The sequence below is a fragment of the Hylobates moloch genome, unplaced genomic scaffold (assembly GCF_009828535.3).
Source record: "Hylobates moloch isolate HMO894 unplaced genomic scaffold, HMol_V3 SCAFFOLD_21, whole genome shotgun sequence".
In the NCBI taxonomy this organism is placed as follows: domain Eukaryota; kingdom Metazoa; phylum Chordata; class Mammalia; order Primates; family Hylobatidae; genus Hylobates; species Hylobates moloch.
This window is the reverse complement of record NW_026652296.1, coordinates 8587753-8614281: the sequence shown is the minus strand read 5'-3', so window position 1 is coordinate 8614281 and position 26529 is coordinate 8587753. Positions and strand designations below refer to the sequence as shown.

The following is a 26529-nucleotide window of genomic DNA, read 5'->3' as shown; positions in this document are numbered from 1 at the left end:
TCCTGCCTCAGCTTCCTGAGTAGCTGGGATAACAGGTATGCGCCACCACGCCCAGCTAATTTTTGTATTTTTTGTAGCAATGGGGTTTCGTCATGTTGGCCAGCCTGGTCTTGAACTCCCAGACTCAAGCGATCCTCCCTCCTCGGCCTCCCACAGTGCTCAGATTCCAGGCAAGCGCCACCGTGCCCAGCAGGATATTATCATATATTCAGATCTCTTGATTCTTTTGTGAACGTTGTTTTTTGCAGTGTTGTTCATGCTTAGGATTCTCATTTAGGGTTCTTGATCTCCAGGCAAGTATCTCAACTGTAAACTCAGAATTCACTGTCTGAGGCCGGGCATGGTGGCTCATGCCTGTAATCCCAGCACTTTGGGAGCCCGAGGCGGTTGGATCCCTTGAGGCCAGGAGTTTGAGACCAGCCTGGCCAACATGGTGAAACCCTGTCTCTACTACAATACAAAAACTAGCCAGGCGTGGTGGTGGGCGCCTGGAATCCCAGGCACGTGTGAGGCTGAAGCAGGAGAATCGCTTGAACCTGGGAGGCAGAGGTTGCAGTAAGCCGAGATCGCACCACTACACTCCAGCCTGAGTGACACTGCGAGACTCCGTCCCCTTCCCCCCGCCCCCCACTGCCACCCCTGCCTCCAAAATAATTCATTTTCTGAGAGAAAAGAGAAAATCCACCCCTTTCACTTACGCTGTTCCCAAAGGCCTTTACCGTCCTCAATGGGCGTTAGACCGGCTCAAACGCCCCTCCCCAGGGGTGAGTGGCGCTGCCCTGTTGGAAGCCCTGACCACGCCCCAGCTCTGCCATCGCTGATTGGTGCAGTGGAAAGACACCTGACAGCAACTGGGCCAATCGACTTTCTTGCTCTGAAATTGAATCCTGCAGCTGGGCGTATTGGCGGCTGCCGCTAAGTCCCAACTATGACCCAGACTGAGGTGGGAGCATTGCTGGAGCTCAAGAGTTCGAGTCCAACCTGGGCGATGTAGTGAGACCTTCCCCCAACCCGCCCAATCTCTTAAAAAAAAAGAAAACAAAAAACTGAGACTAAGACGCTCAGATTTGGTGTGGATTTTCCTTCTGAACAAAGAAGACATAAACTTTGGGAATGGTCACGGGGCAGCAGTGCTTCTCCAGCCACATTCTCTCTAAAATGTGGATTCTGATCAGCAGTTCTGGGTGGGGCCGAGACTCTGCCTTCCCAGCATTTCCAACAAGCCCTTTGAGCTGTACAGTCTGGAAAACCCTAAAATATTTCTAGCTTCTGGTTCAATCTCTTTTTGAGATCCAGCTGCGTGCCTGCCTGTAATTCTCCCTTATGCCTATATCCTTCTAAACAAAGTCTCCCCTCTGGCTTGAATTATAGCCAAAGTAGGGGGTCTGTTCTAAGCAAACGAACAGTCCTATGTAACAGAAAATTAACTTGCCCTATACTGGGACTTCACCGAACAGGAAAAATAAACCATGAGTGGAACAGAGCTTCCTCCCACATCCCACCCTACCCTCCCTCCCACAGTGGGCCGTTCATTCATTCCTCAGATCTGTTGAGCACCTATTGTGAACTAGACTCTAGTGCCATTGGGTTTCCATCCCTTCAACCCCTTCTGGTTGAATGGTTCTCAAACTTGATCATGCATCACAGATTCTGATGCAGAAATTTGGGGTAAAGTTTAGATATCTTTATAGCTGTATTTTAAACACATTTTCCAGGTAATTTTTTGCACAGCAGCATTTGAGAACTTCCACTCTAGTCCCTTTAACGGGGCAGTGGTAGGAACGTGGCCCTGCAGAGGGGACTTGGGATTGGGTTCCACTGGTAGGCCCCTTCTCCTTGTCCCTTGGCAGCCTAGCTGCCTCCACTACAGTGCAACTGGGCAAAGCCATGTGTCCCAATTTTGGCCAGCAGGATCTGGAGTTTTGGGAGTTCATCAGGGAGCATTTCCTCCCCGATACAGATAAATTTCTCCTTTCCCTGTTTGTGGGTGTGCCTGAGAGATTTGATGCCCAAGGCTTTAGCTGCCACCATGCAGCCACGGGGAGGGTGGGAAGGCAAAGGATAAAAACCCACCACCGAGAACAGGTGGAAGATGCAAAGAACTCCACACCTTCCAGCTGCCGAACTGATCTTGCCTGTTCTGGCTATGAGAGAGAATACGTGTCTTAACTGTTCTGCGCACCTTTAGTTTGCTGTTGTTAAGAGCAACAGAGGCCGGGCGTGGTTGCTCACGCCTGTAATCCCAACACTTTGGGAGGCTGAGGCAGGGACATCACGAGGTGAGGAGTTCAAGACCAGCCTGACCGACATGGTGAAACCCCGTCTCTACTAAAAAATACAAAAATTAGCTGGGTGTGGCAGTGGGCGCCTGTAATCCCAGCTACTGAGGAGGCTGAGGCAGGAGAATCGCTTGAACCTGGGAGGCAGAGGTTGCAGTGAGCTGAGATCGCACCACTGCACTCCAGCCTGGGCGCTGAGAGAGCCTCTGTCTCAAAAAAAAAAAGAAGAAGAAAGAAAAAAAAGAGCAACCGAAAGCATCTGACCTGACCCAACCACTCCCTGGCTGGTTCAGATTCCCAGGACCTTGCTCAGACCCCCTCATATATTATCCCCAGGAAGGGTGTGGATATCTGCATTTTTCACCGAAGCTTCAGATGGTTCTTATGCACAAGCAAGTTTGAGAAATGTTGCAGTGAGGAATTTACTAAGTGGCAGTACTGATTAAGAGCACAGGTGCTGCAACCAGACAGCCTGGTTTGAGACCCAGTTCTGCCACTTTCTGTTTCTGTCATCTGGACAAGTTATTTAACCCCTCTGTGCCTTGGTTTCATTATTGGTAAAATGGGGATAATAATTATTACCTAACTTTTGGTTATGAAAAACTACTTCATATAGAGTACTTAGAAAAGTGCACGGCATAGAATAAGCACTGTATAAGAATGTGCTATTATTGTTTCCAGATCCTTCTGGCAATCACTACATAGTTTGTCTTACTAAATCACTCATGTGCTCAAGAACTTTCAATGGATCCCCAGCTCCTTCAGAATAAAGGACAGAGCTGAAGCATGACTCCTACCACGTTCCCCTATGCCATCTCTAGCTACTGTTTTCAAATCTTGCCCTGAGCTTCCCCCACCCCCTCCAAACCACCATTAGGAAATGCCCCCTTTCTCGCAATCTTTCTCCCAAAAGCCAACGGGTCTTTCGAAGTCGGTTATACATTTGCTTTCATTCACAATTCTCCCCCCTGACTTTCCCAGTTGGAACCAACAGACTCTGTGAATTCTTCCCACCTTTAAGACTACACTTGTCACAAACAGCTGGGCTTGAATGTCTTACAACTAAATCCTCCTCCCCTCCCCGAGGGGCTTGGAATTCTCCAAGGGCAAGCATCTTCATTATCTGAGTCCCATCATTTGCCACACAACAGCCCTAAAGCGACTGATATGGTTTGGCTGTGTCCCCACCCAAATCTCATCTTGAATTGTAACTCCCACAATTCCCACGTGTCATGGGAGGAACCAGGTGGGAGGTGACTGAATTATGGGAGCGGGTCTTTCCTGTGCTGTTCCTTGTGATAGAGAATTATTCTTACGAGAGCTGATGGTTTTATAAAGGGGGGTGTCCCTGTACAAGCTCTTATCTTTTGTCTGCTGCTATTCAAGATGTGCCTTTCACCTTCTGCCATGACTGTGAGACCTCCCCAGCCATGTGGAACTGTGAGTCCAATAAACCTCTTTCTTTTGTGAACTGTTCAGTCTCTGGTATGTCTTCATCAGGAGCATGAAAACGGACTAATACAGCCACTGTCACCAAACCCTCATGATGGGGCATATGCCATACACACCATGTGCTTCAGGCACATAAACACATTTAATCCTCACAGCCGCCCTTTCCTGCCCTCATTCAATAGCTGTTTTATTGAGTGCCTATGATGTGCCAGACCTGGTGTTGGGTGGTGGGAAAATAAGACTGATTAGGTCTCTGCATGCAGGGAGATTTACAGTCTAGTAAACTAGAAATTGAGCCACTAATTTGGGGCTCACAGGCCAAACTGAAACTTCAGATTCTTTTTTAAGACTTTCAAAATCAATCAGGCGGGCAGGGCCTTCCCTATGTCATTGTCCTCTGGCCAAAGACCAGTAGGGACACCCCATCACTGAATAAGTTTATTACTCATTGCAATAAGGAAAACCTCAGAGGGTGCTAGAAATAGCTTATTTTATTTTAGGTTTGGGCTCTTGTTAGATGCTTTTGGAGGAGGGTCAAGAAAACCTGCATCAGAGGCACCAGCAAATGGGGCTAATTCTATGATTTGTTATTTTAAAAAATATTATCAAGAGGGAAAGAAGGCTAGATAGAGCAAGACTCAAACTTTAATAAGCAAAGAAGTAACTGTCACTCAGATTAACAGAGGGAGGAGGATGTTTAGTATTTTGTGGCTTGGACAGTGTTCCCATTTTGTCTGGGCTCACACATGATGACAGATGTGGTTTTGTTTTTGTCTTGCCCACCACAGTCAGAGTGGCCTTGTCTGATGTTGGTGTTTATTAGTCTCTACATTAATAAAAGCGATCGCTCATTGAACTCAATTTCTCCATCTCAGGCCCTTTATGTGAAACTGTGAACAACTGTGTATGCTCAACAGTAGAACAGCATACCCACCTGCGGGCCAGCCCAGTTCCTAGCAACGCCAAGACCCAGCTAATCATGGCTGCTAGCTGTCAGGGGCTGCTTTCCTCTTTCTCCGCTAGTTGGCCACTGGCCCTCTCCCTCTCTATCGTAGTATCTGCTGCTACAAACACCACCCTTGGAATCGCACTGGAATTCACTTCTCTAATTGACTTCTTAATTTAATTCACTTCTCTAGTTGACTGCCCTTGGAATCGCATTGGAATTCACTTCTCTAATTAAAGACTAATTAGTTACAATTGTGATACATGCTAGCTGAGAAAACAGAAACCTAATTGTGGGAGTAGGGAGAAGGGGAAATCAGAGCTGGCTTCTAGGTGGAGGTGACTTTTAACCCGGGACTTAAAGAGTAGGAATTAACCAGAAATGGCAAAAAAAATCAATCTTGGTCAAGTGATCAATTCAACGAATATTGACTGAGGGCTTGCCATGAGGTCTATGCTGACAATCCATGGGCTGTTTTGTTTACTTTCACAGCCCCCTGATTACGTAATGAGAGCTAACAGTGACAGCTCGAAATGGCTTCCATGTAGGAGCCCATTGAAGCCCACTGAAGCCTGGCTCGAACCATCAGAGATGAGTTCTATCATCACTTTCATTTTACTATTGTGGAAATGGAAACAGTGTAAGTAACCTGTCCAAGGTCACATGGTCAGCAAGTGGTACAGCCAGGATATGAACCCAAGCAGTCTGTCTCAGGACCCCAGACTCTTCATTACCAAACCTGTTCCCTGTTTATTTTTTAATTTTTATTTATTTTCGAGATGGACACTCGCTCTGTCACCCAGGCTGGAATGCAATGGCGCGATCTCCACTCACTGCAACCTCCACCTCCCGGGTTCAAGCGATTCTCCTGCCTCAGCCTCCCGAGTAGCTGGGATTACAGGCACCTGCCACCATGCCTGGCTAATTTTTGTATTTTTAGTAGAGATAGGGTTTCACCACATTGGCCAGGCTTGTCTCGAACTCCTGACCTTGTGATCCGCCCACTTTGGCCTCCCAAAGTGTTGGGATTACAGGCACGAGCCACCACACCCAGCCCCCTCTCTGTTTATTTTTATCCTCACTTTGAAATGAATGTAATGTAATTTGCCATGGTCATGGGGTTCCTAAGGCCTTATGCAGCCAAGATTCAAACTCAGGGACCTGGCTCCAAAGCCCCGTGATTTGAAGCCCTGAACTTAGAAAATGCACATGGGATATATTTCCACCAGCATCCACATTTAATTTTATGGCTCCCATATGAAAGTCCTTAAATTATATGCCAGACAACGGGCAGCTTTCAAAGCTAGCAGGCAGATAATAAATTTTACTTTAAACCCAAGTATTATCAGGCAGAGAAGACATAGGAGAAGAGCGAGAAACGGTTTGGCTTAATCAAGGACAAACAAGTCTGGAAAATGTCCAGATGAGGATATCTGCAGAAATCCACCATTTCGGGGGTTGGACTGCGGTCTTGAGTAGTGAATAATTCTCCAACCTGGCTGACATCCAGAATCCCCCAGGAGCTTGTTAAAAATATAGATACCTGAGCCTCGGCTCCAGACATTCAGATTCAGGAGGTGGAGCCCGGGCACCGGTATCCTTAACAAGCTCCCAGGGGATCTTGGTCCATAGGCAGGTCTGGGAACTGCCAGTCAATGGAAACTTGAAGCACAATAGGAGGAATTGCACCCAGAAAACCAATCTAATAAGTGTAAAAAAGAAAAGAATGCAGAATTCTGCTTGTTTAGTTGGCACAGAGGCAGGCACCATCAGGAGGAGCAGCTGAGTCAGGCAGAGACAACGCACGCTGCAGATCTCACCATCCTTTCGCCACCTGTTTATTAGTCTCTACGTTAATAAAAGCGATCGCTCATTGAACCCAATTTCTCCATCTCAGGCCCTTTATGTGGATTATCGCAGAATTGTCACAATAACCCAATGATGATTAGGTATTATAACCTCTTCTTACAGAAACCCAATGTTGATTAGGTATTATAACCTCTTTTTACAGAAACCCAATGTTGATTAGGTATTATAACCTCTTTTTACAGATGGGGACTGTTAAGTGAGAGGGAGAGTAAATGATTTGCCCCCAGCCTAGGGCTGTTAGGTGGTGGATTGGGATGCAAGTCCAACAGTCTGTTTCTGAGCTTGTGGCTCCCTTCAGCACTGTGCAGGGGAGGGCTCTGTATGTCAGGCACAAACAGGACTCCAGGACTGGCCTGAGCATTTAGGGCACAACAAAACTCAGGCATGGCAAGATCCAATGATCGCAGGGCTGTGGACATGCTAAGAGGAGGGCGAACTTCTTTGAACAAAGAAATAGAAGTGCTGGGTGCCGTGGCTCATGTCTGTAATCCCAGCACTTTGGGAGCCTGAGATGGGAGGATCATTTTAGCCCAGGAGTTCAAGACCAGCCTGTGAAACATAGCAAAACCTTATCTCTATAAATAATTTAAAAATTGGCTGGATGTGGTGGTGCAGGCCTGTAGTCCCAGCTACTTGGGAGGCTGAGGTGGGAGGACTGCTTGAGCACAGGAGATCAAGGCTGCAGTGAGCCATGACTGCACTACTGCACTCCAGCCTGAGCAACACAGCAAGACTCTGTCTCAAAAAACAAAACAAAGAAACAAACAAAAAAACTAGGAGGACAAAAAAGGGAGCCATTATTTGGTTGTGAGGTCAGCTTTACTGATGTATATGAGATTTGAGCAGTTGTTCACACCCAAGAAATAATAAGTACCTCAGTGCTGGGATACAGTGGTGAACAGGAGCGGGGCTTACAGGTCAGTGATGGAGATAGGCCTTAAAGTCATTCCTCTATTAATCATTTAAATATGGGACATGACCTGATCTAGGAAAAGAGTGAGTGGTGCAGGGAAGGGGTCTTTGAGAAAATGCCCTTAAGCCCAGCTCTGATGTAAGAATTAAGGCAGTTCCAGGCAGAAGGAACAACGCAGGCAAGGTCTGAGCCTGGAGGAAATGTGGCTCATTCCAGAAACAGAAAGGAGTTCATCATGGCTGCTGCAATATAGAGGGGAGAGAAGGGGAGTGTCCCCAAGAAGAAGGCAGACCCTTTTTTGTGAAGATTGTCATGAAACTTAAGGTCTTGAGGTGGAGTTGGCATCAGCCAGGCCAAGGTGGGAAATTTCAGGCAAAGGAAAAAGCATCAGCGAAGGCTCAGAGCCCAGAAAGAAGCATGGCCCCAAGTAAAAAGTGTGGGCCTGGAAGCCTCCCACACGCAGGGCATCCATTTTTATATGGCTCCCACCCACTGTGAGAGGCACCGGGATTTCGGTTTTCGAGGACAAGAAAGCAAACACCATCCTCACGAAGAAGACCACTAGGATAAGGGGCAAAACACATGTCCCAGGACTGTCATGAAGTTCCGACGGGACCTTGGCCATGTCCCTTCCCCAAAGGCAGCTTTGCTCGGTCCTGGTGCAAAATAATTAGGTCCTACCAGGCCCACCTTTAAGGGTTTTCTGGTTTTCACCTTTTCTTGGTGACTTCCTTTGAGATGGGAATGAAGATAAACTCAGGAGACAGTGGCAAGATCTCAACATACTTTTGTTAAGGTTTGTGAAGGGATCAGTTTTATTGTATTTCAAAATGTCTACTGTTTAAAAAACTCAGTAGAAACATTATTTTGGATGCATTAAGAAAAAAACCCACAAAACTTGGCTTATTGCGAAAAAAATTCAAACATCACCCTAGTAGATACCTCATAAGGGGAAAGTTGTTTCCTTTTTTTTTTTGAAAATGAATCACACTCACTCTGTTGCCCAGTGGGGAGTGCAGTGGCACTATCACTGCAGCCTCCGCCTCCTGGGTTTAAGAGATTCTCGTGCCTTGGCCTCCAAAGCAGCAGGGACTATAGGCATGTGCTCCATGCCTGGCCAATTTTTGTATTTTTACTAGAGATGAGGTATCACCATACTGGCCAGGCTGGTCTTGAAATCCTGACCTCAAGTGATCCGCCTCGGTCTCCCAAAGTGCTGGGACTACAGGTGTGAGCCACTGCGCCTGACCCTGACATCCGATGCTCCTCACTCTTCAGCTCCAGACTATTGGGTAAACATTCTCTGAGAATAAGCTAGAAGAACCTTATGGACTCAGTCAGGCTCAGAGATGTATTGTTTGGCAACAAAGTTTTATATTTGGAAAATTTCACATTTTCAGCTTCTCTGAAAAACTGAAATATCTGACTGGCTGGATCCAAAGAACAGTTGCACTTTTGGATGAGGCATGTGTGATTTCTCCACTTCACCACAGTCCCTACCACTCTCTAACACCTCCCGCAAAGACAACTTCTCTCATTTACACTACCTGCCCCATCCCTGTTCTAGAAACTTCCCTGGAATATAAGACCATATAATATGTAGGTGTATGTATTTTTTTTTTATACTTACCTTGAGAATCTTTCTGTGACTACACACAGGTCCAACTCTCCTCCTTTCCAAAGCTAAGTCATATTCCATTGTTGGAATCTTTGATATTTATTTATTTAAATCCCTCTTTATTTTTATTTTTATTTTATTTAAGAAACAAGGTCTCACTTGTCACCCAGGCTGGAGTGGTATGATCATAGCTCACTGCAGCCTCAAACTCCTGGGCTCAAGCGATCCTTCTGCCTTAGCCTCCTGAGCAGCTAGGACTACAAGTGTGTGCTATTATGCCTGGCTAATTTTTAAAATTTAATGTAGAGCTGGGGTCTTGCTATGTTGACCAGGCTGGTCTTGAACTCCTGGCCTCAAGTGATCCTCCAGCCTTGCCCTCACAAAGGGCTGGGATTACAGGTGTGAGCCACTGCACCTGGCCATACCTAACTCTCTCTTGACGTATACATACAAAGGCTCCACTTTCTCTATAGTACATGCTGTAAATGAATATCCTTGTACATTTGTTTATGAAGTTTTTTATTTCTATTTTTTTGAGACAGAGTCTCCCTCTGTTGCCCAGGCTGGAGTGCAGTGGCACGATCTCAGCTCACTGCAGCCTATGCCTCCCAGGTCCAAGCAATTCTCCTGCCTTAGCCTCCTGAGTAGCTGGTATTACAGGCACGTGACACCACGCCGGGCTAGTTTTCATATTTTTTGTAGAGAAGGTGTTTTGCCATATTGGCAAGGCTGGTCACGAACTCCTCACCTCAGGTGATCCACCCACCTTGGCCTCTGAAAGTGCTGGGATTACAGGCGTGAGCCACCATGGCCTGTTCATGAAGTTTTATAGAATGAATACCTAGCTGTAGACTTATTGGATAAATGTCTTTATGTACATTTTAAAACTAAGAAATTTTAAATTTAAGATTTGAAGGCTATCACAAAATTGTCCAGGTTATAAGAATTTATATCCCCAGAAAATGAAATCAGTGTCCTTCCCCAAGCCTTGTTTTGATTTGCATTTTTGTAATCACTAAGGTGACCAAACCTCCCTTTATGTCCAATCGTTCCCTGTAAATCATCCATTGACCTTTCCACTTTGCACTTTATTTTATTTTTTTTTTTTTTGAGACGAAGTCTGGCTCTTGTCCCCCAGGCTGGAGTGTGATGGCACGATCTCGGTTCAATGCAACCTCTGCCTCCTGGGTTCAAGCAATTCTCCTGCCTTGGCACCTCGAGTAGCTGGGATTACAGGCACCTGCCACCACGCCCGGCTAATTTTTGTATTTTCAGTAGAGACAGGGTTTTACCATGTTGGCCAGGCTGGTATAGAACTCCTGACCTCAGGTGATCCACCCGCCTCAGCCTCCCAAAGTGCTGGGATTACAGGCATGCGCCACCGTGTCCAGCCTCCACTTTGCACTTTTTATCTCCTTTTACTGCTTTTAGCAGTTCTTTGTATAAGAGGGATTTAGGCCTTAATCATATATGCCACAAATTTTTCCCCAAGTTGATTGTCTTTAGACTTTGCATTTTACTTCGGAAAAATTATAACTTCATTTGCAATCACATATATGATTCTTTTTCTTGGAGGGGGTGGTCCACAACCTGCCTTCTTTGGTAGGCATATTAATATATTTTTTAGAATCAAATGCCTTTAGCTAAGGAATACATTCTCTGTTTCCCCACAGGATCCAGTACTATCCCATAAATGAGCTACTTCATAATTTTAAGGTTATCTTCCTGCCCCTTAAGACAGATTACATAGGTATAACTGTGTGTGTGGGTGTTTGTGGGTATATTTCCTCTAGAACTTTTATGGTTTTCTTACTCACATTTAAATTTTTGACCCATCTGTAATTTATTTTTGGTGGAGTGAGTGTACACAACAGAGAACAGGGATGTTTTCCTGATCAGCAGCACAAGGGAGAGGAGATACCAATGCCAGTTTATAGATTTTTTTTTTAAAACAACAACATGCTTTTCAGCCCTTTACACAAGTAATGCAAACTCAAGGATTGTACCCATACTTCCACCACCCAAAACAACCACTTTTTTTTTTAATTGCAACGTATTTTCCGCTAGCCTTTTTTTCCCCCCATAGTATATAGATTTTTGTTTCAGAAATCTTTTTTTTGTAACATGTGACAACACTTATAACTGCTAACATTTAACGTTTTAACCTGGCAGCTCCCAAACCTGGCTGGGCAGCTGGCTTCCTGGTGGAGCTTGTTAAAAATAATGAATCAGCAACGCTAGGGGGTGGGCTCCGGGAATCCATATTTTTAACAAGTTCCATGGACGTGTTTGAGACGCAGCCAGGCCAACTCTGGCCGACTCCCCCATGCTTCAGCTGTACCTGTGATTGTCTGGGTCTCCGAGGTGATGGTTCTGGTGGTGGTCTGAGTCTGGGTGGCAGGCACTGTTTCCTCCGATACAAACTGGACTGTGCTGGGGGCTGCTGCGGATGTGCCTGTCAGCTGGCAGCCACTTTGCTTGTGAGCTACAAAGGCATCCAGGTTGTTAAACTGCTGCTTGCAGATGCCGCAGATATGGATGTCGGGAGTCAGCTCCACCAGCACCGTTGTGCCACCTGGAACTCCATGGGACAAAGGGAAAGTAACAGATTAATTCTAAACAGCTTTGAATTCTAATGCAAACCAGATTCATGGTAGGAAGAAAAGGCCTGGTGGCAGACATGGCTGGGTAGTGGCCCAATATCCACTCCACCTTCCTCTTCTTGCAAACAGCATCCTAATTGTGTCCTAGCAGCAAGGTATCATATTTCCACACAGAGATTTCTTGCCTAAGTTAAACCTGGGGAAAATTGAACATAATGTAAATATCTTAGAAATTTTCAGAAAATTGGCCAGGCACAGTGGCTCATGCCTGTAATCCTGGCACTTTGGGAGGCTGAGGCGGGCAGATCACCTGAGGTCAGGAGTTCGAGACCAGCCTGGCCAACATGGTGAAATCCTGTCTCTACTAAAAATACAAAAATTAGCTGGGCATGGTGGTGCGTGCCTATAATCCCAGCTACTCGGGAGGCTGAGGCAGGAGAATCACTTGAACCCAGCAGGTGGAGGTTGCAGCAAGCCGAGATTGCACCATTGCACTGGGGGACAAGAGTGAAGCTCTGTCTCAAAAAAAGAAAAATTTTTTTTTTTTTTTTTTTTTTGAGACGGAGTCTCGCTCTGTCACCCAGGCTGGAGTGCAGTGGCGCAATCTCGGCTCACTGCAAGCTCCGCCTCCCAGGTTCAAGCCATTCTCCTGCTTCAGCCTCTCCGAGTAGCTGGGACTACAGACGCCCGCCATCACGCCCGGCTAATTTTTTTTGTATTTTTTTAGTAGAGACGGGGTTTCACCGTGGTCTCGATCTCCTGACCTCGTGATCCGCCCGCCTCGGCCTCCCAAAGTGCTGGGATTACAAGCGTGAGCCACTGCGCCCGGCCAAAAAGAAAAAATTTTTTAAAGAAAATTATGATGCACAATTTTATCCAACCATATATGCACAAAGGTAGTCTTGTATTATTTAACTTGGGGAAAATTGGAAATAATGTATAGCAACCATTCCACGTGATGGTTCACGCTGCATTGTTACCCATTGGGCACTAGTGCCATTGTTTGCAAGAAAGTTATTTTATCAAAGATAAAAGGGATGTCCTGCACTTTGCAGAACCAGCAGCCACCTCCTATCCCAACTAAAAGGTAATTGTGAAAACTGATCCTCCTGCACATTTCCAAACATACTCACCCAAAACACGTACTATGAGAACCACTAGTCTAAATAATCTTGGTCCCCTACATACTTGTGAACTTCTCCAGCATACAGCTGGAGGAGTTTCTGGGAAAAGTTTGGCATTTGTGATGAAAAGGGAGCAGATGTGGCTAGCACTGTGCCCCTTTTCTTCTGGCTTTGGATGCAAATGTGATGGTGGGGCTTCTGCAGCCATCTTGTAACTATGAGAAAAATGCCCAAGATCCCTATGGGCTCTGCCCGTTACTTCACTGATTCCCCTGATTCAACACTGCAATCAATCAATTCCAGATTTCATTAGGCCAATATAAAATCTGGGTTTCTGTTACTTGTAGCCACAATTCATTCCTAACTGGCAGGGACAATATTTCTTTTTCTTTCTTTTTTTTTTTTTTGAGACAGAGTCTTGCTCTGTCGCCCAGGTTGGAGTGCAGTGGTGCGATCTTGGCTCACTACAAGCTCTGCCTCCCGAGTTCACGCCATTCTCCTGCCCCAGGCTCCCAAGTAACTGGGACTACAGGCACCCGCCACCACGCTCAACTAATTTTTTGTATTTTTAGTAGAGATGAAGTTTCACCTGTTAGCCAGGATGGTCTCGTTCTCCTGACCTCGTGATCTGCCCGCCTCGGCCTCCCAAAGTGCTGGGATTACAGGCATGGGCCACCGCACCCAGCCGACATTATCTCTTGATACTAATCATATCAAGAATTAATACTGTATTAATACCTGCAAAGCACTTAGCATAGTATTTGGTACTGTATTAGAAGGCACTATATAAATAATTGTTCAATAAAGACATAGCGGGTGGATCACGAGGTCAGGAGAGCGAGACCATCCTGGCTAACATGGTGAAACCCCATCTCTACTAAAAATATACAAAAAAAATTAGCCGGGCGTGGTGGCACAGACCTGTAATCCCAGCTACTAGAAAGGCTGAGGCAGGAGAATTACTTGAACCCAGAAAGCGCAGGGTGCAGTGAGCTGAGATTGTGCCACTGCACTCCAGCCTGGGTGACAGAGTGAGACTCCGTCTCACATAAAAAAAAAAAAAAAAAGATAACTCGTGTTTATAAGAAAATTTAGAAGAAGCTTATAAAGAAGGAGAAAATCACTCAATATTTCCATCTCTGCCTACCATGAATAATATAAAATATTTTTTTCCATTCATTTTCTTTACACTTAAAAGTTGCATAACATGGCTCACGCCTGTAATCCCAGCACTTTGGGAAGCCGAGACGGGTGGATCACAAGGTCAAGAGATCAAGACTATCCTGGTGAACATGGTGAAACCCTGTCTCTACTAAAAATACAAAAATTAGCTGGGTGTGGTGGCACGTGCCAGTAATCCCAGCTACTCAGAAGGCTGAGGCAGGAGAATTGCTCGAACCTGGGAGGTGGAGGTTGCAGAGAGCCAAGATCATGCCACTGAACTTCCAGCCTGGTGACAGAGCGAGACTTCATCTCAAAAAAAAAAAAAAAGTTGCATAAGATCATAATATTGTAAATATTCAGATCATAGTATTGTAAAACTAATCCTTTTCCTAATTTTTTTTTGTTTTTTTTTTTTTGAGACGGAGTTTTGCTCTTGTTGCCCAGGCTGGAGTGCAAGGGCACGATCTCGGCTCACTGCAACCTCCGCCTCCTGGGTTCAAGCGATTCTCCTGCCTCAGCCTCCGGAGTATCTGGGATTACAAGCGCCACCACCACGCCAGGCTAATTTTGTATTTTTAGTAGAAACGGGGTTTCTTCATGTTGGTCAGGCTGGTCTTGAACTCCCGACCTCATGTGATCCGCCCGCCTCGGCCTCCCAAAGTGCTAGGATTACAGGCGTGAGCCACCGTGCCTGGCCCTTTTTCCTAAACATTGCATAAACATTGTGCTATATCATTAAAATCTCTTCATATACATATGATTATTTAATGGTAATACATTATTCCATGGTGTCCATGCATCATAATCTTCTCAGCAACAATAAGGTATTTACATAATTTCCAATTTTTCCCAAGTTAAATGATACAAGACTACCTTTGTGCATATATGGTTAGATAAAATTATGCCTCATAATTTTCTGAAAATTTCTAAGATATTTACATTATGTCCAATTTTCCCCAGGCCTAGCTAAGACAAGAAATCTCTGTTCGTAAATACAATTTGGTTGACTTGCTAAGGAGAGTGGGCTGACTACTGTGATAAGCCATCTTGCAGGGATACACTTAAGCACTTTGCAATCAATGGATGGAAGGAACCAAACCTTTTCTTCTCTGGCAGCTACTGAGATACCCATGGAACTAACAAGGAAACAAGGAAGTGAGACATGAAGTAGCTTGCATTGCTGACGATTCCTTCATGATGGAACAGGACTGACACCCAGAATGAAAGGATTTTAATAACAAATAATGTCACTGGTATGCGGAAAGTGCAAAAGTAATGACATAGACCTTCGTTAGAATCTTGACACTGTCACTTAACAACAGTGACTTTGAGCGTGGGTTTTCTCATCTGAAAAATGGGAGAAGAGAGGTTTCTAATTCATGGTTTTCGTTTGTTTTTAATTTCTCCAAGAAAAAAACACGGGCTTGTTATGAGAATTAAATGGGATGGTGCTTGTACCAGCACAGTTCCCCCCTCCCCACCAGTCCCCCAGCATGTTACCTGCTGGGGTTCTTACTGAGGTACACTATTTAAACATGGACATATCTGGGCCCCACCTAGGAGATACTGAGTCATAACAGGGTGGGGTGGGGAGGATGGTGTTTAGGAAAATCTGTGCTTTTCACAGTAATGCAAGGAATACCCCGCCAAGTTTGGGACCCAGTGTCTCCCAAACTGTTAACAGTAGCAGCTAACAAGCTGGGAGCTTACTATGTACCAGATTTTCTGCAAACCCCTGGTAGACGGGTTCTCAAACTTCATGTGCTTCAGAGTTGCCCAGGCAGCTACGAAAGACAGCGGATCCCCAGCCCCACCCCCGAGATTGAATGGGTGGGGCCCAGAAAGCTGTTTTAAAATACACGCTGTCGCTCCCAGGTGGCTGGTTGCACTCAGTCTCTGGACCACACTTTGGGAAACAATGCACCGGGAGAAACCAGGGACTTGAAAAACGCTGATGTCCCCCTCGGTTAAATAAAAACTGAACCCCAAACCCAAATAAAGCGATCATGGCCCCGTTTGCCATTCAGATCTCCACCCTTAATGTGGAAAAGGCTTTGCAATGAGCCGGCAGGACCTCGTGAGACCTGGTGATTCCCCCAATCTCCAGGCTCTAATTTTGAGCCACTGAGGCAGAAGTTTTCCCATCAGTGTTGCCCCGTTTACCCCGGATTCCTCCCTTTCTCCCGCCCGCCCCAAACTCCGCCTGGTGGGGCGGGAATGCCCTTAGGGGGTGGCGATTGTCTGAACGGCGTGCCCTCCCCCACCGTTCCCTTCCAAGGGGTCTCGCAAGGCTGGAGAGCGCCCCCCGTCTTGCGCCAGGTCGGGTGCGCCCCCACCCCAAGCCCACTCCGGCGCCCCCTGCACCGCGCGCCCGCCGCGGTCCCCGAGACGCGGCTCCGAGCCGTCACCCCGATTTCGGGGCCCCGGGCCTGCTGGCTGCGTCGCAGACATGCTTGGGCCCGGGCCCCGGAGCGCGCACTGGGCCCCGGAGCGCGCACTGCGCCCGGAAAAGCACTTACTTTGCACCGAGCCCGCGAAGCTCTCGCCCTCGCTGCTCGCGTTCATGGCCGCAGACTGGAAGGTCCCCGGCCGGCCGGGATGCCAAAGTGGGGGACGCTGATCTACATGGTGCAAGGACTTTTCCTTTTATTTTTCCACACCCCCCCACCCTGCCTTCTCCCAACTCTGCGAGGCGGGGAGGACGGATGTAAAGCAAGCTGCACTTCCGCTGCCTAGAGGGCGCTGGCCGGGCCCGGCGCCCCAACCTGGCTTTGCAGCAGCGGCTCCCCGGGGAAGCGGCGGGCGAATCCCGAGGCCCAGGCCCGCGGAGCCCCCCCAACGGCCCCGGGGAGCTGGATGGCCACGCGCGTCCCGGCGTGCTGGGCGACCGCGGGTGGCGAGGGATGCGCCCCTGCCCGCACTCTGCGTTCTCCGCGGACGCGATTGGCCTCCCCGGCTCGGGGCGCCTTTTGCACCTGCAGCCCCAGGCGTCGGGCCCCCAGCGCGGCCGTGCAGCAGCGCTGCTCCTGGCACGCCTGGGTGGTTTGCGGGGAGACCCGCGTGCGGCTGCCGTTGCGGGGTGGGTGCGCGGGGCGCGGCAGGCTCCGGAGAAACCCAGGTTGGGCGTCAGCGCTGGGCAAATCAGCAGAGCGCTGGGCGGGTCCCCTGCCCCGCTAGGGAGACTGAGAGGACCGCGAAGAGCTGGGGTCGTAGCGCGAAGGGACCCCTGCTCCAGGAGCTGCCAACTTTATCGTGCATCGCAGTCGCCTGAAAGGCTTGTTAGAACACACGCTGCTGGGCCCACCCCACCGTTTCTGCTTCAGTAGGTCTGGGGCGAGGCCTGAGAACGAGCATTTCTAAGTTCCCAGGTGATGCCCCTAGTGTTGGTAGGCGTCCACACTCTGAGGACAGTGCCCTCTCTGCTCTGTCCCTCATGTCTTACTACTACTGTCTCCCCCGGGCTCCTGCGTCAGCCCTATTGTCTCTCTCCCGACCCTCCCAAGCCTCAGACCTCTCCAGTCTCGAGGGATTTGCACACAAAGTCTGCCCTGCTTCTGAAGGTCAGCATTCAAATTCACACTCCGGGAGCCCATGCTTGGCCTAATCTAATCATTCTAATATTGCAGCCCCCTCCTCCTCCCCCAACCACTCCCTGTCTCCTTCCTGTTTTTTTCTTTTTCTTTTCTTTCTTTTCTTTTCTTTTTTCTTTTCTTTCTCTCTGCCTCTTTCTTTTCTTTTCTTTCCTCCTTCCTTCCTTCCTTTTTTTAGAGAGGGGGTCTTGCTCTGTCTCTCAGGCTGGAACAGTGGTCGGATCCTAGCTCATTGCAGCCTCCAACTCCTGGGCTCAAGCGATCCTCCCTACAGGCGTGGGCCACCACCCTGGCTCACTTTTTAATTTTTATTTTTGCAGAGATGTTGCCCAGGCTGGTCTCGAATTCCTGGCCTCAAGCGATCCTCCTTCATCAGCCTCCCAAAGTGCTGGGGTTACAGGTGTGAGCCACCATGCCTGGCCTGCTTTGTCCTTAAAAGGTGTTACATGGAACATATTATGTATCTCGAGTATATCTGCTTAAGATAGATATAATTTAGTTGTATATTATCTGTGTTCTCCTCCCCCTTATTTTCAGTAAGTCCCTGTAAAAATGGGGATTAAAAAAATCTCTTTGCTTCACTGATGTAGTCCAGTGACTTGGCTGGTGCCTGACACATAGTAGGCTTAGTAAATATGGCTTGTATAATGAATGGGATTTCCCCTGCTGCTTCCTCTAAGGCTTGGTTTCTGCCTGCAGCAGCTGTTTATTCTCAAGTGTTTGTGATGTGCCAGGCACTGGGCTAGCCGCTGGAGGTAGACCAGGGAAGCAGTCAACATGAAATAATCAAATCAGTACTGTAAATATATATATATTTATAGTTTTATAAATATATATATATATATATATATAAAACTTCCTTTTTTTTTAACCTTAAGTTCTGGGATACATGCGCAGAACGTGCAGGTTTGTTACATAAGTATACATGTGCCATGGTGGTTTGCTGCACCTATCAACCCATCACCTAGGTTTTAAACCCCACATGCATTAGGTATTTGTCCTAATGCTCTCCCTCCCCTTGCCCCCCACCCCCGACAGGCCCTGGTGTGTGATGATCCCCTCCCTGTGTCCATGTATTCTCAATATTTTGCTAGTGATAAGGACTCCAAAGACCATAAAATGGGGCTGTAATAGTGGCTGTAGAACTGGTCATGGTAGGCCTTTCTGAGCAGGTAATATCTGAACAAGGAGCCGGGGAGGATGCAGCCATGTAAGGATGAGGTGGGAGCAATTCCAGCCTGAGGAACTGGTGGGAGCAAAAGCCCTGGGGCAGGAATGAGCTAGATGTAACTGGCTGTGGCCCGCCCGTCCCACTGCAGATCACACGACTCTCACCCTGCATTGCCCAGGCAGCTCCACCAGGCTTCTTGCTGTTGTTCAAACAAGCCCAACCCAGGGACTCTGCATCTGCTCCTCCCTCTGCCTGGATTGCTTTCCTGGTCTTTGCAGAACTGGCTATTTTAGGTCATCCAGCATCAAATGAAATGTCACCTTCCCAGAGAGACCTTTCCTGTGTCTTACCTAAAGTACTCACTCCCCCTGCGACTCTGCCACATCACCTTCATGATACCTGTCAACTAACATGACCCAGCAGGGCACCGCAGCTTACGGCAATATTTATTTTTTATTGCTTGATGAACGTTTACATATGTGCACACCTGGGGAGTCCCCATCTAAGACACACAACATTTCCAGCCCTGGTCGGCTCCCTCATGCACCTTCCCAGCCAATAATACTATTCCAGCTGGGCAAGGTGGTTCATGTCTGTAATCCCAGCACTTTGGGGAGGCCGAGGTGGGCGCATCACCTGAGGTCAGGAGTTCGAGACCAGCCTGGCCAATATAGTGAAATTCCATTTTCTTCATTACAAAAATTAGCCAGGCTTCGTGGTACATACCTGTAATCCCAGCTATTCCAGAGGCTGAAGCAGGAAAATTGCTTGAACCCAGGAGGTGGAGGTTGCAATGAGCTGAGATGGAGCCACTGCACTCCAGCCTGGGTGACAGAGTGAGACTGTCTCAAAAAAATATAAATAAATAAATAAATAAGTAAATAAAATTATATTATTCCCACTATCCAATCTTGCAGAGGTCACCATTCTAACTTTTGTTGTCACGATTCCTTTTGTTGAGAGCAATATATCTCACATTTGCCTGAAGAGAAGAAACATCTGGAAGGCTCGCTAAAGAATGAGTTCTTGGGTCCCAAGCCAGGCTTACTGCATCAGAATTTTCTGGGGTAAGACCTGGTAATCTGCAAATATCTCAAAAGTGCCCCAGGTAATTCTTATCATGATGTAAGTCTGGGCCTTGCTGGTTTGGTGGTTAAGTGTGTAGGTCCTGGAGTTAGGCTATTCCACTGCCATGCAAATCCTGGAGTTGCTGAACTAGAATTAGTTGCTTAGCCTTGAATAGGAAATTCAACTGCTCTGTGTCCCTGTTTTCTGTAGCTTGGAGATAATAGTAGCACCTAGTTCATTAAGTTGTTTTGTAGGAGGAACCAATCAATATCTGTAAAGTGCTTCGAATAGTGCCTGACTCATATAACTCGGCATAAATCCTAGCTATTACTATCTTTTATTTATTTTTGCTTATTATCTGTCTCCCTACCATGTAAGCTCCAGGAGGGCATGGACCTGGCCTGTTTTATTTACCTTGTATCCTCTGGGGCCTAGAACAGAGCCTGGCACACAGGCATCCTCAGTTCATTTTTTGTTGTGAAATGATTTCATGCATGTTTCCATGAGCTCCATTTTAACCTTTTGCTACTGTGTCCAGCCAACCTTCTCTATTACACATCTTGACCACTGCAACAGTCTTTTTCTGGTCTTCTGCTCTGAAAATGTCCTATTTTCATTTCTTATTTTTCTTTCTATACTTTTAAAAGATGTTATTTTTTAACATAAGCTCCATCAAGGTCAACACACTCTTATTTATTTAGAGACAGAGTCTCGCTCTGTTACCCAGGCTGGAGTGCAGTGGTGCGATCTTGGCTCACTGCAACCTCCACTTCCCAGGTTCAAGCGATCCTCCCACCTCAGCCTCCTGAGTAGCTGGGATTACAGGTGTGTGCCACCACGCCCAGCTAATTTCTTTGTATTTTTGGTAGAGACGGGGTTTCACCATGTTGGCCAGGCTGGTCTCAAACTCCTGGCCTCAAGTGATCTGCCTACCTTGGCCTCCCAAAGTGCTGGAATTACAGGTGTGAACCACTGCACTCACCCTATACTTGTTTTTCTTATTGCAAAAGTATTAGAAATTGTTGGTTAGAATTTGAAAAAAAATACAGGAAAACATAAGAAAATAAAACCCGCTTTAGGCCGGGCGCGGTGGCTCACGCCTGTAATCCCAGCACTTTGGGAGGCCGAGGCGGGCGGATCACAAGGTCAGGAGATCGAGACCATCCTGGCTAACACGGTGAAACCCCGTCTCTACTAAAAATACAAAAAATTAGCTGGGCGAGGTGGCAGGCGCCTGTAGTCCCAGCTACGCGGGAGGCTGAGGCAGGAGAATGGCGTGAACCCCGGGGGGCGGAGCCTGCAGTGAGCCGAGATCGCGCCACTGCACTCCAGCCTGGGTGAAAGAGCGAGACTCCGTCTCAAAAATAAAAATAAAAAATAAAAATAAAAATAAAAATAAATAAAACCCGCTTATAATTCACTATGCAGAAATAACATTTTGATTGATGAATTTTTGTGTGTGTGTTGTATGTGTGCACACACACACATATAAATCATATTCATATATTTTATAAAAATGTAATTACAGCTTACGTGTTTTTCACCTCCACATGAAATATACATGGCTATCTGAGATCTCACCAACCAGAGATATATACTTATATCTTTATGTACTGCATGTCTATATCTCTATAGGCTTTTTTCTGTAGAAATGTAATAGAATGAACCATATGAATTGCTGATATATTTATTTTTTACTTAAAAATGGTAATTTTATATGGTTCAAAGCGATATGTACTCATAATATTAATATTATACTTCTTTCTTTTTTTTCTTGAGGTGAAGTCTCACTCTGTCACCCAGGCTGGAGTGCAGTGGTGCAATCTCAGCTCACTGCAACCTCTGCCTCCTGGGTTCATGAGATTCTTCTGCCTCAGCCACCTGCATAGCTAGGATTACAGGTGCCTGCCACCAGCCTGGCTAATTTTTTGTTTTTAGTAGAGATGGGGTTTCACCATGTTGCCTAGGCTGGTCTTGAACTCCTGACCTCAAGTGATCTGCCTGCCTCAGCCTCCCAAAGTGCTGGGATTACAGGTGTGAGCCACCATGCCCGGCCAATTTTTGTATTTTTATTAGAGACAGGGTTTGTTATGTTGGCCAGGCTGGTCTCGAATGCCTGACCTCATGCTCCGCCTGCCTCGGCCTCCTAAAGTGCTGGGATTACAGGCATGAGCCACCATGCCTGGCCTCAAATTTTTTAATATAATTCCTAATTTATAGCTCAGCACATGGCCTCCTGAAAAGAGACTTTTCCCAGCTTCCTTTGTATCTAGGCATCGCTATATGACTAAATTCTGACAACGTAAATGAAATGTGATGCAGCTTCTGGGAAATATCCTAAAATAACAGTTGGCATATGCTGTTTGTCCCTTCTTCTTTATCTCTTCCTCTTTTCCTTGCTTGGGATGAGGATATGATGGCTGGAGCTCCAGCTGCCATTTTGGACTATGAGAATGAGGCAATACTCTAGGTATGGCAGAATAGTGAGCTGGAAGGAGCCCAGGGCTGTAACTTCTTTGTGGAACTTCCAACTGGATTGCCTATTTCTAGACACCATACATGAGAAATGCACTTTTTTCAGCTATTGTTATTTGGGATAGGGGAATGTTTCTTTCACAGGCACCTGAATCAAATCTTATTCTAACACAATGCTATGCAAACTATTCAACAATTGGCTTTTGATCTTGATTTGGTGGGTTGCATTAGAATCACCTGAGAAATTATTAAATATCCTAACCCCTCTCCTTCAGAAGGATTGGGATGAGGCCTGGGTATCTGTATGCTTGACAGTCTTTTTGGATTGTTCAATCAGCACTTGGTGCTTGTAAACCTCTGCTCCCTACCATTAGTTTTAATGGTCACATAATATTTCATTATAGGGTTGCATCATAATTTATTTACTATGTTACTGGATGTTTGTTAATGATTTTTTTTTTTTTTTGAGACGGAGTCTTACTCTGTCACCCAGACTAGAGTGCAGCGGTGTGAGCGGTGTGATCTTGGCTCACTGAAACCTCCGCCTCCCAGGTTCAAACAATTCGCCTGCCTCAGCCTCCCGAGTAGCTGGGAGTACAGGCATGTGCCACCACGCCCGGCTAATTTTTAGTAGAGATGGGGTTTCACCATGTTGGCCAGGCTGGTCTCGAACTCCTGACCTTGTGATCTGCCCGCCTCAGCCTCCCAAAGTACTGAGATTGCAGGCGTAAGCCACAGCCCTGCTGTTAATGATTTTTTAGATATCATAAGTAACACACCATAGTAGCTTTTTTAATAGCTTTTTTAATTGGCCTGTGTGAACACATTATTTCTCTATGCCAGCCATCCTGAAGAGCTGCCAGAATAACTTGTTTCAACACCATGTGGAAGGGCTTTTTCTTCCTTTTTTCAGATTATTTTTTTCAATGTGGATTCTATCCAGATCTATTTCTCAGTAAGAATCACAGTTCTTGAAAAGTTAACAGCCTTTGTTTGACTAGAAAGCTCACGATTTCTTCTGTTCTCAAGTTTTTGACCACTTCTCATTTAATAGATAAAATATAATATAGAAATGGCAAATGTCTTGCAGGGTGCAGACATACTGGTAATCCTACTCCATGTTCTAAATCTGGCAACTAAAATAAATTTGAATTTGTTACCAGTGCTTAAAAGTTGATGTATTTCTTATAAGAATTGGGATTTATAGCTTTTTGCAAAAATGGAAGGATCTGGCAAATCTGGGCCTGGATTGTCACCTGGTAACCCTTGGCTGGGCCCGAGAAGCTCCTGTGGATGAAGCCCAGCCTCTCTGATTTACCCCAGTCCCCACTCCTCCCTGTTATTCTTAATAACAAGGCTGAGAATCAGTTTCCATCATTCATTGCCTCCCTGAGCCATATTGAATTTAACCAAAATTTGCAACATGTTTCTGATAGAAAAAAGAACTTCTCCTTCTCCATGGTTTCAATATTTCTGTTAACTAAAAGACTTCACTAAATTACTTACGTTACCTCCACTATGTCCAAATAAATAAAATAAAATAAAAAGCCTATTTTATAACAAAGTGTTGGATGCCTCGTAATTTATTATTCTTGACTGTCAGAACAACAGTCAAGAGGTAGACACTATTATCACTATTTCGTAGATGCAGAAACTGAGTCTCATAAAGCCTAAATAAATTTTCTTCAGGCAAAAGACCAATAAAAGACTACGTTAGTTAAGAATCTTTGGTCAGGCATGGTGCCTCTTGCCTGTAATCCCAACACTTTGAGAGGCAGGCCAGGAGTTCAAGACCAGCTTGTGCAACATGGCAAGACCCTGTCTCTACAAAAAATATCAAAATTAGCTAGGCGTGGTGGCATGCACCTGTAGTCCCTGCTACACAAGAGGCTGAGATGGGAGGATTCCTTTAGCCCAGAAGGTTGAGGCTGCCGTGAGCTGTGATGGCACCACTGCACTCCAGCCTAGATGACAGAGCAAGACCCTGTCTCTAAATTTAAATAAATAAATAAATAAATAAATAAATAAATAAATAAATAAATAAGAATCACTGATGGCAAGTAACAGAAACTGCAGAACAGATTTTCACAGTATTTTAAAATCAATCTATTAGAATTATTTACTTGCTTAAATTATTTCTGGCAAGAGACATTCAGACACTTTCTTAAAGTATTAAGAGAACATGCAGGGTTTTTTTGGGGGGGGGGTGTCTGGTAATGTTGATAAGAATAATGAGGACATAGTGACTGAATTAATTACTGTAAGTTTTCGAGCAAATATATCCTTCTCGTAACAATATACAGATGCTGTTCAACTTATGTATGATGCGCTACATCCTGATAAATTCATTGTAAGCTGGAAATGTTGCAAGTTGAAAATTCATGTAATAGACCTAACCTACCAAATACCCTACCTTAGTCTAGCCTAAATTAAACATGCCCAGAACACTTACATTCGCCTATGGTTGGGCAAAATCATCTAAAAAAGCCTATTTTGTCCAAGCATGGTGGCTCAGGCCTATAATCTCAGTACTTTGGGAGGCTGAAGCGGGCAGATCACCTGAGGTCAGGAGTTTGAGACCATCCTGGCCAGCATGGTGAAACCCCGTCTCTACTAAAAATACGAAAGATTAGCTGAGCGTGGTGGCACGTACCTGTAGTCCTAGCTACTCGGGAGGCTGAGGCACAAGAATCACTTGAACCCGGAAGGCAGAGGTTGCAGTGAGCTGAGATCGTGCCACTGCACTCCAGCCTGAGCGACAGAGTGAGACTCCACCTCAAAAATAAATACATACATACATACAGAAAATAAAAAAGCCTATTTTATAACAGAGTGTTGGATGCTTCATGTAATTTATTTGATACTGTACTGAAAGTGAAAAACAGAATGGCTGACTGGTGCTGCCCAGCAGCATGAGAGAGTATCACACTGAATATCACTATCCCAGGAAAATATAAAAAATCAAAATGGAAAGTATGGGTTTCTACTGAATGGGTTTCACTTTCATACCCATTGTAAAGTTGAGCAATCATCAACTGTACTATTTTACATTAGGAATCGTCTGTAGTTTATAATTTCAAGTGGCCAAAATTTTTTCAACAGTAAGTATTTTAACATACATAGTTTCCTATAGTAATCATTCACAGTTAGTAAAATGTCAATTCTCAAGGCAGGAAATTTTATTTTCTTCCTTGTATACCAGCACCTATAACACCACATGGTATTTTAAAAAGGTTGGATGGATACGTTGATGAATAAATGAATGTGCCTTTTGTCAAGATGGCTTCAGAATATAACTATTAAAGCAAACATTTAACTATTACAGGAAAACATTTTTTTCCTTTTTAGTAAACACATGGAGAAAAAATGTGACATAATAACAGAATACAGCAAATTATAGATTCCATTTAGACTTTATGATAAGTGGTATTTTTAAACCTCCTTTATTTTTCTAGACAAGGGCTATCAACAATGGGTATCCTGGGGCTTGGCATTTTCAAAAGTACTTATGTCGACAACCTCTCCACTTAGAAAGTACCACAGAAAATTGTGGCTAAGGTTTCAATGATAAATTTATCGAAGGCTGGTGGGCTGGTCCAGAGGCTGTTGCTCTGTGATTCTTCCCTTGCTTCCGCTATTTGTCAGGGACGCTGACCCTTGTTTCTTCTATCCAGGGTTCTGGGGGCTTCTAGCTTCCTGTCGGGTTTGGCTGAGGGGTGGAAGGGAGAAGGCAGAGTATTTCTCCTCTTCCCCCTCTATCTTGGTGGCAGTGGCTGTGTCTCCTCCATGGCCCTAGATCCTATAGGATGGGCCCGCTGTGGCCTCACCTTCTGCCAGGTGACTGTAGTTCCTGAAAACACCACTTCCTCCCTTTGTCTCTCTCCCTGCCACCTTCCCTGGAGAGAAAAGGCAGTGGCTTTCAGGTGTTGCTAATCTCTGGGTTGCCTAACCATTCCCATTTGGTTTCTCAGCTCTTGCATCACTTGGATATCAAATTCCCTGTGTGACATTTACTGAAATTGTTAGATTTGCTTCTCTTTCTCTGGTTGGTCCCTGACTGACATAGCTGTATTAACGTTTGCAAGGATTATACTTTTATTCTTGCTTTTCTGGACACTCCAGGGGTGATTCTTACCTGGAGAGTGCCTCAGACTTTTAAGGGAACTTGTTGAGGACACATATGCTTGGGCACCATCCAGGGGGCCTGGGACAGAACCTTGGGGCCTCTGGTCCAGACATGCACAGCACGGAGAGATG

At 45.8% G+C, this 26529-nt stretch overlaps 1 protein-coding gene across 4 annotated transcripts in view; it reads right to left on the bottom strand.

The window, feature by feature from the left end:
- ZFP64 (ZFP64 zinc finger protein) overlaps positions 1–16710 on the bottom strand; it is a 113629-nt gene extending 96919 nt beyond the window's left edge. The window contains exons 1-2 of one of the 4 annotated variants that reach the window (XM_032142455.2): positions 16488–16710; positions 11419–11658 (exon numbers count right to left, since the gene is read on the bottom strand). In XM_032142455.2, coding sequence (XP_031998346.1) covers positions 11419–11658; positions 16488–16533 — 286 coding nt within the window. In that variant the 5' untranslated portion in view covers positions 16534–16710. Of the gene's footprint in view, positions 1–698; positions 743–11418; positions 11659–16487 lie in introns of those variants that run through there. The other 3 variants (XM_032142454.2, XM_032142453.2, XM_058433052.1) reach the window with 3 other exon arrangements.
- Between the last annotated feature and the right edge of the window lie 9819 nt (positions 16711–26529).